Source organism: Fukomys damarensis, unplaced genomic scaffold, assembly GCF_012274545.1.
Source record: "Fukomys damarensis isolate Sample0158 unplaced genomic scaffold, DMR_v1.0_HiC HiC_scaffold_12, whole genome shotgun sequence".
NCBI lineage: Eukaryota > Metazoa > Chordata > Mammalia > Rodentia > Bathyergidae > Fukomys > Fukomys damarensis.
Genome location: NW_022900924.1, coordinates 2,747,983 through 2,756,549, shown reverse-complemented (window position 1 = coordinate 2,756,549; position 8,567 = coordinate 2,747,983). Strand labels below are relative to the sequence as shown.

General features: G+C 43.7%; 1 protein-coding gene across 9 annotated transcripts in view; it reads left to right on the top strand.

Moving 5' to 3' along the window:
* Positions 1-8,567, top strand: part of Chek2 (checkpoint kinase 2) — a 33,533-nt gene that overhangs the window by 15,778 nt on the left and 9,188 nt on the right. For all 9 annotated transcript variants that reach the window (XM_010603713.2, XM_010603714.2, XM_010603711.2 and 6 more), the window contains 4 exons: positions 692-745; positions 1,965-2,026; positions 4,543-4,642; positions 7,322-7,408. In XM_010603713.2, coding sequence (XP_010602015.1) covers positions 692-745; positions 1,965-2,026; positions 4,543-4,642; positions 7,322-7,408 — 303 coding nt within the window. The remainder of the gene's footprint in view (positions 1-691; positions 746-1,964; positions 2,027-4,542; positions 4,643-7,321; positions 7,409-8,567) is intronic.

The following is an 8,567-nucleotide window of genomic DNA, read 5'->3' as shown; positions in this document are numbered from 1 at the left end:
GAGACAGGGTCGCACTGTATACTTGAGACTGACCTGGAACTCACTATGTAGCCCAGGCTAGTCTCGAACTCACAGCGATCCTCCTGCCTCAGCCTCCCCAGTGCTGGGATTACAGGCATGCGCCACCACGCCCAGCTACTTTTTTGTTTTCTTTTTGGTACCGGGGATTGAACTCGGGTCCTTGCCTTGCAAGGCAAACCACCGAACCGCTGAGCTAAATCCCCGGCCCTGGCTACATTTTTAAATGAATATAAATACTTCCATAGCTGATGAAGTTGAGGTAGAAGTTACCAGTTACAGATGAAAACAGTGGAAACGTGTTTGTTTTTGGCAGCAGAAACTGGGATGAGTAGCTTGTTTTCTCCGAGACTCAGTTACCCCTTTTGTAAAATGGGAATAAATATGGAATCCTCTTCATTTGAGGATTAGGAGGCTTATGTGATATGATTCTTGTAGAAAAAGAGCTTGGCACAGGGCCAGGCTATTTATTGAATGCTTACAGTTTGCCAAGCATTTTGCAAGGTAATTCTGGATGAGTTATTGAATTCATTGACCTCTGGGTCTTTGTTTCTTTGTATGAATAGCACCGTCTTTAAATTCAGGCAGTCTTTATTCAGTTAAGTTTAATTATAAACATTTAAAAAATGTTAGCTGTTGTTATTTATAAATTATGTTATTCTCTTTGTCAAAGGACCCAGCTCTTAACGTTGAAACTGAAATAGAAATTTTGAAAAAACTAAACCACGTAAGTACCTGTAAAATATAGTTTATATACAAGTTTGATTTATCTCAGAATATGAGGAGAGGGTAAATTATTTCAATACGATAGAGCTAGTATTAACTTGGGTTCTTTATTTTGTGGTACCGGGGATTGAGCTCAGGTCCTTGCGCTTGTGAGGCAGTCGCTGGAACCACTGAGCTGAATCCCCGACCTGGGTTCTTTATTTTATATCTTTAGGTGCACACATACATGCACCGAGCTGTCATTTAATTTGGAAGAGTTTTACTTCAAAAATTTACTCCCAAAATCCTGCATGAATGTTTCATGAATAATTATATGATACTTTTATTTAGTTCTTATTTTGGCTTTGTTTGTTTTATTTCGATTTTTTGAGACAGGGCCTTGCTGTGTAGGCCAGGATGGCCTTGAACTCACTGTATAGCGCAGGCTGACTTTGAACTCGTGGCCAATTCTCCTGCTTCAGACTCCCAAGAGCTGGGATTACAGGCGTGTGCCACCACACTTGGCTTCTACTTAGTTTTTGACCAAAGTCTGTATTGTACAGATTTTGTCAACTGATCATGTATATGATTGTTTTTTTTTTTTTTTTTTTTTTTGTACCAGGGATTGAACTCGGGTCCTTGCGCTTACAAGGCAGGTGGTGGCACCACTGAACTAAATCCCCAGCTTGACAATCCTAATTTTTTTGTTTGTTTTTTTGAGACAGGGTCTCATTATGTAGTTGAAACTGACCTGGAACTCACTATGGAGCCCAGGCTGTTCTTGAACTCACAGCGACCCTCCTGCCTCAGCCTCCCAAGTGCTGGGATTACAGGCATGCGCCACCATTCCCAGCTGGCCTGCTTCTTTCATGCCATTTATTAGACTTCTTCAGGGTCCCTGAGTGCTCAGGGGCAGTGAAGACGAGAGGTGGGAAGAGACCTGGCCTTCATTCAGTAGGCAGGGCATGCTTGCATAGGAAAGAGAATCTTGTTCCTCATAGTGGGGTGGAATGTTTCTTGTATGTTCTCACTGAGTCGACTAGATTCTGTTCCACCTTCTCCCTGCTTGAACTTCAGAGCATCCAGAGACCGGGCGCCAAATGCCTGGATTTAGCCTGCCTGACCCTGTGGGCGAATGTCTCATTTCTATGTCATTTGTGGTTCCCCTTTTGGGAGTTTTTTTTTTTTTTTTTTTTTTTTTTTTTTTCTCACCATTTTTCTTTGTTTCCTCTCTTTTTTAGCCTTGTATCATCAAGATTAAAAACTTTTTTGATGCAGAAGATTATTACATTGTTTTGGAATTGTAAGTAGTAAATGTTTTAAATGTATGTCTCCCTGTAAGTGCTCATATACCAGCAAAGAATTGAATGCACTTGCCTTTCTTACGTTGGAGGCCCTCAGCATGTATGTACATGGGGGTGGGACCCAGAGAGAGAGAGAGAGGGAGAGGGAGAGACAGTGTGAGTATCAATTCCCCCCCCCCCGTTAGTATGGGATTCTAGGCCTTACATCAGGTCAAACCTGGGATTGAACTGCACATATGATTAGCTCAGCACCTATGGGTGGCTTATTTCACCTCTTCAAGTCTGGTTGTCTTAGTATTAAATTCAGATATAGGGCCAGGGATTTAGCTCAGTGGTGCCGCCACCTGCCTTGCAAGCACAAGGACCCAAGTTCGATCCCCAGTCCAAAAAAAAAAACAAACTGTGGATATTAGTGGTACCCCATGTTCAGAGTCTTTGTAAGGATTCAGTGGTGTGGACCTGGAAAAAGCCTAGTACTGGCAAGGTGGGCACTCAGCCTTACTTGATAGTATTACTCTGCAATACCTGACTGGTGTGCTTTTCTGCTCCGAGTCTCGTTGCTTAGTTACCTGGGTATCTTTCAGGATCTTGCTCCCTCCGTGGCCACCACCTCTTGCCTTACCTGGTGTGACCACAGTAGTTTCCGGTCTCGTTCCTGGGAAACACCTATCTCATGTCCATTCCTGCATAAATTTGCAGTGTTTTCAGAACGGCCACCCTGACAGGAGGGTATGTTTTGTTCCTGGCTGGCAAATTGTGGTTATACAGAATGACCGTTAAGGTTTCATAATAAATCCTAGCCCTGATCATAGCCCTGGGACCCGCTTAGGTGATCCTGTAGTGCCTAGGGAATGTCTGTTGCTACCAAATTGGAAACTATTACTTGACTAGATCCAGTTATCCCAGTTTAATAATGGTGATAGGAACACAATAACAGAAACTGGTACTGTCAATGAAGTACTGCTCCAAGTCCTTTCTGTGTGTTGGCACGTTTAGCTTTCATAATACTCTTGCAGGTTGCTTACAGGGTGTAGATGTGTTGCTGTTTTTAGCCTTCCTTAAAGAAAAGGACACTGAATCCCAGGGGCATGGAATGGCCTTGGTGAGCTACTACTCTGGGCAAGGTGCTTTACCCACAATCAGTTAGATTTGAATTTTCACTCTGGCCATCACAGGAGGTGGCTGTCTTAGTCACTTTCTCCTTGGTCGGAGATGCTTGTGACTTAAAGGAGGAGACGGTCACTCGGCTCATACTTTAGAAGGTTCGGTCCGTGTTCAGCGGGCTCAAGCACAGAAACAGCATGGTAGAAGGGGCTGCCGTAGAGGAGAGTTGCTCGCACCGTGGCACTCAGGAAACAGTGGGGGAAGGAGGAACTGGGGAGGAGAGATGGGCTCCCAGGTCAGACCTGCCTCTAACCAGGCCCCACCTAACGGTTCAGTCACCTTCCAAAAGCTCCCTTCCCCCCAGCACATGAGGCTTTTGAGGGACATCTGGAGTCACATCATAACAGTGATGTTATCCCCATTTATTTTAAGCTCAGAGAGGTTTAAATACCACACCCACAAGTCCTATAGCTGCAAGGTGGTGGTGTTGGGATTGAGACCCCATGTCCTGATTGTTAAGCGCCTGTGTGCTCCTCTATGTAACCTCCCGAATCATGTGGAGTTCAGGATAAGAATGCAGACTCCTGGCCCGGGGATGTAGCTCAGTGATGCCGCCACCTGCCTCGCAAGCACAAGGCCCTGAGTTTGATCCCTGGTACCAAAAAAGAAAAGAATGCACACTCCTCACCAGGTGTGAGGGTACATGTCTATAATCCCAGCAACTGAGGTAAGAGGATTGAGAGTTTGAGTCTGCCTAAGTAACGTAGTGAGACTTTAGTGAGACCAAAATAAAAAGAGCTGGGAATGTAGCTCAATGGTTGTGTGTCCCTGGGTTCCATCCGCAGCATCACTGAGAAAGGAAAAAAAAAAGAAAGAAAGAAAGAATGAACTCCTGGGCCTTAGCTCTAGTCTGCTGAATCCATTTATTTATTTAGTTAGGGTGTTAGGTTTGAACCCAGAGCCTTTGTACTAAACTACATTCTCAGACCTTTTATTTCATTTTATTTATCTATTTATTTTTTTGAAACAAGGTCCTGTTAAGTTGTTGAGTTGTCTGTGCTGGGCTGGAACTTTCGAGACTCCTGCCTCAGCCTCCCAGAGTGCTGGGGCATGCACCACTCTGCCTGGCTTGCATTCAGTTTTAAAAAGCTCGTGTGTGTGCTGTACGTTCCTTCTGTCCTCTTCTTTCCAACTGAAATATCTGATTGTGTATGAGGTTTATTAGCTTAATAGTTTTTTTTTTTTGGTACCAGGGATTGAACTCAGACAGGTGGTGGCACCACTGAGCTAAACCCCTGGCCCCATTAGCTTATTAGTTTAAAAAATGGAAGTCACAACTAAGTTAAAAATGTTTGCTTGTGCTATTATCTTCTTTCCAAGTGAGTGTCCTCGCTTTGCCTGTGTGTTTCAGGATGGAAGGGGGAGAGCTATTTGACAGGGTAGTGGGGCACAAACGTCTGAAAGAAGCTACCTGCAAGCTTTATTTTTACCAGATGCTCTTGGCTGTCCAGGTAAGAGAAGCCCTCAATTTTTTTTTTTTTTGGTACTGGGCATCGAACTCAGGACCTTGTGCTTTTGAGGCAGGCTCCACTGAGCCAGTCCCTGACCCTCCCTCGATACTTGACTGTCCGCTGTCTGTTGTGTGAATTACTACCTGGGTTCAGCGGAAACAGGAACTGGGGATTAGAATTCAGAAGAGTCTGTGTGTTTGTTGTTCTGTTCTTGGCAAAAACATCCTACCCCCTTTGACAAAACTCTCACTGTGAAATTAAGACACAGTAAGAAAGGGAACTAAGAGCAGAGATGCAGCTCAGTGGTCGAGCGCTTGCCTAGCATGGACCAGCCCCTGGGTTCCATCCCCAGCACTTGTAAAAGGAAAAGGGCAGTGGGAAGGCTAAAGAAATGAACACACAGTCACATGCTCCTCTCTTTAGTTCGGAGGTCCTGAAGGAGCATTGATTTTTCTATACTGCCTTGATCCTTGTGGAAACCCCCTTAGTTCTCAGCGTGTGAGCTGGGCAGGTTTGAGACCGAAGCTCATGAGCTGGGGTGGTTGGGACAGATTGTTTGCTCTTCTGTGGCTGGTGGGCAGGGCACACACACAGCCTTCTCTAGTGAGGGCGTTGATGGAACAGCAGTTGGGGCAGTTTTCTTTGTGGATATCACCTTTTCCCAAACCAAATTTGGGCATGGTGGTTCCCTGCCAGTTTCTTCTCCTGAAAACCCACTCCATGAGCGGCTGGGGCTCTAGCTCCGTGGTAGAGTGCTTGCCCAGAATGCTTGAAACTCTGGTTTCCATCCTGTGCAGTGCAAGTACAAACCAACCAACTCCACGCAGGAAGTGCATCACTTGGGAGGAGTTCTTGGATTGAGGGAGATTTTTCTAGAGTTGGTCCACCTGAGTTTTTCTCCCTTGTTTTTCCCAAATCGATTTCCTGGAGGAATTTTTTGTAATGTCAGAGAAGATTGAAACCCTTTTGTTTTGTAGTGAAGAGTTTTGAACCCAGGGACTGAACCTTGTGCATGCTGGACAAGTGTTCTGCCACTAAGCTATTCCTCCAGTCCAAAAGCCATTTTATTTCCCAAAAGCCGTGTTTTTAATGGCAGCTGTCATCTGGCCAGTACTTGTCCCTCTTTGGTACTCCCTCCCTCCCTTACATGTACGGAAAAAACGTGTTAAGATGAACTGGGTGCAGATTGTTGGGTAAGGGACATTTTGTATTCCTGATGCAATATGATAATAGTACGTTGATGTTTCCTGAGTTCTGTTTTTTCCTCTCCCTTCATTTTTTGGACATTTGTTACGTAGCTCCGGCCTTGAACTCACCATGTAGCATAGGCTGACCCCCAACTTGCAGGGATCCTCCTGCCTCAGCAGCGATCCTCAAGATTACAGGTGTGCACCACCACGCCTGGCAGCGTGTTCATTTTTGTATGCTTTTTCAGACCAAAGAGTTTTTGAAGACTAAAGTCGGTTTTTGTATCTAAGAATAGGTTAATTTGGGTTTTTGCACAGATAATTTACAAATATATAAAATAATCTATTTATTTGGTTGTTAGTTGCTTGGTTGGTTTGTTTTTTGAGACAAGGTCTTACTATGTGGTTCAGGTTGGCCTTGAACTCACTGTGTAGACCACCAGGCTGGCCTGGAACTTGCAGTGGTCCTCCTGCTTCAGCCTTCTGAGTGCTGGGACTACAGATATATGTCATCACACCTAGCCAGTATTTATGCCTTTATTTTTAAAATATTTTTAGGCTGGGCATTGTGGTACACATGCCTGTAATCCTAGCACTCCGGAGGCTGAGGCGGGAGGATCGCTGTGAGTTCGAGACCAGCCTGGGCTACATAGTGAGTTCCAGGTCAGTCTCAACTACATAGTGAGACCCTGTCTCAAAAAACCAAAACAAACAAACAAACAAACAAACTAACAAACTGGAATAACCAAATAAATACATTATCTTGGTGGAATTTTTATGTTTATTTTGGTATGTTTTCAAAATGATTTTCTATCACTCATTTAGTTTTTTTCCACTGCGTTACTGGTGGTTGAACCCAGAGAACACTGAGCTCAGTGGTACAGTGCTTGCCTAGAATACCTGAATGTGTATTTTACTTTTGAGATCGGGTCTTGCTGAATTTCCCAGTCTGGTCTTGGACTTGTGGTCCTCTGCCTGAGCCTCCCAAGTAGATGGGATTAGAGACGTGCACCATCATACCCAGCTCAATTAAATTTTTATTAAAGCTGAATATAGTGGCACACGCCTGTAATCCCAGCACATAAAGGGCTGAGGCAGGAGAATCTCTATGAGTTCCAGGCTAGCCTGAGGTACATGGTGAGTTCAAGGCCAGTCTGCATTACAAAGCGAGACCCTATCTTAAAAAAATTTTTTTAAGAATTTTATTAAAATAGATACCTTATATTTCTACCAATATGAAGAAATACGTATTTTCATGAATTGTGAAATACGAGAGTTATCATTCTAAGTTGCTTTTTTTATTTTTCTGCTGTTTGAAGATATTCAGGCACAGTTTATGAACTAACCGGTTTCCCTAGTTTTCTGTGATTTTGAGGATCATGGCTGGGTATGACACAGCATACAGTTCCACACAGCCTAGGATGTATGTGAGCTGTCTGTGCTCACATAGCCACTGCGTAGATCCAAGGGCCATGCCTCCCTTTCTGTGTAGTACCTTCATGAAAATGGGATTATACATCGGGATTTAAAGCCAGAGAATGTTCTACTGTCATCTCAGGAAGAGGACTGTCTTATAAAGGTAAGAGATTTATGTTACCCTCACGGTGGATTACTGTTCAGAAACTCTTTTAATTCATCAGGTAAAAAAATGAGAGCATAAAAAGGTCAAGACTCTGACCTTTTAAGTTTTAGCAATTATTGTAGAAATCAGGTGGCATTGCAGTGATTTTTGAGTCTAATGAGTATTGAGCTTCTCTCTGCACAAGCCATGTTTATGGGGAGAAGAGAGGCCTAAATGAGTGAGTCACATATCCTGCGTTGTCTTCTTTCTTTTTTTTTTTGTACCAGGGATCGAACTCACAACCTAACGAGGTAGGCACAGTGCCACTGAGCTAAATCCCCGGCCCCTCTTGTCTTCTTTCTTAAGCCTAGTTTCACTTAGAATGTCCTGTTAGAATTTTAAAAAGGACAAACAAGCTAAAAGCACTCAGGCTATCAGAATCTGAGGGTGATAACCTATATATTTTTTTCTAAGCTCCCCAGATACTCCTTGGAGTAGTGAAGTCTGGAAATGTGAGGTCTAAGAAGAGCCAGGCAGGGCTGGGGATTTAGCTCAGTGGCGCTGTATCCGCCTTGCAAGTACAAGGTCCAGAGTTCAATCTCTGGTACCAAAAAAAAAAAAGCCAGGAATAACTAATTTGCATCCTAGAGTGTTTATGGCAAGGATTATAACTTTTTGTAATGTTACAAAGAACAGAGGAAAGTTGGAAAACTTGTGTCTTGAGGTTAGTATGCTCAGGGATTTGTTTATTTTAATTTAGGGTTTTTGTTTGATTGTTTTCTGGCTCTTTTGAGGCAGGGTCTCCCTTTCTGTTTCAGGCTGACCCAGTACTCACTATGTTGGCCTTAAATTTGAGATCCTTCTGCTTCAGCTCCCCATTAACTAGATTTCAGACATGCGCCACCATGCCCAGCTTCATGAATTTTACTTAGTTTTCCTTTTTTTTTTGAGCCACAGACTCTGTGTAGTTCAGACTGACCTTGACCTCTGTGTAGCCCAGGGTAGTGTCAAACTCATGTTGATCCTCCTGCCACAGCCTCCTGAGTGCTGAGATTACAGGTGTGTACCACCACAACTGGCTTGTAAGCAAAATTAAATACCTTAGCCTGCCTGCCTTGCGAGCGCAAGGTCCCAAGTTCCATCCCTGGTACAAAAAAAAAAACAAAAAAAAAACAAA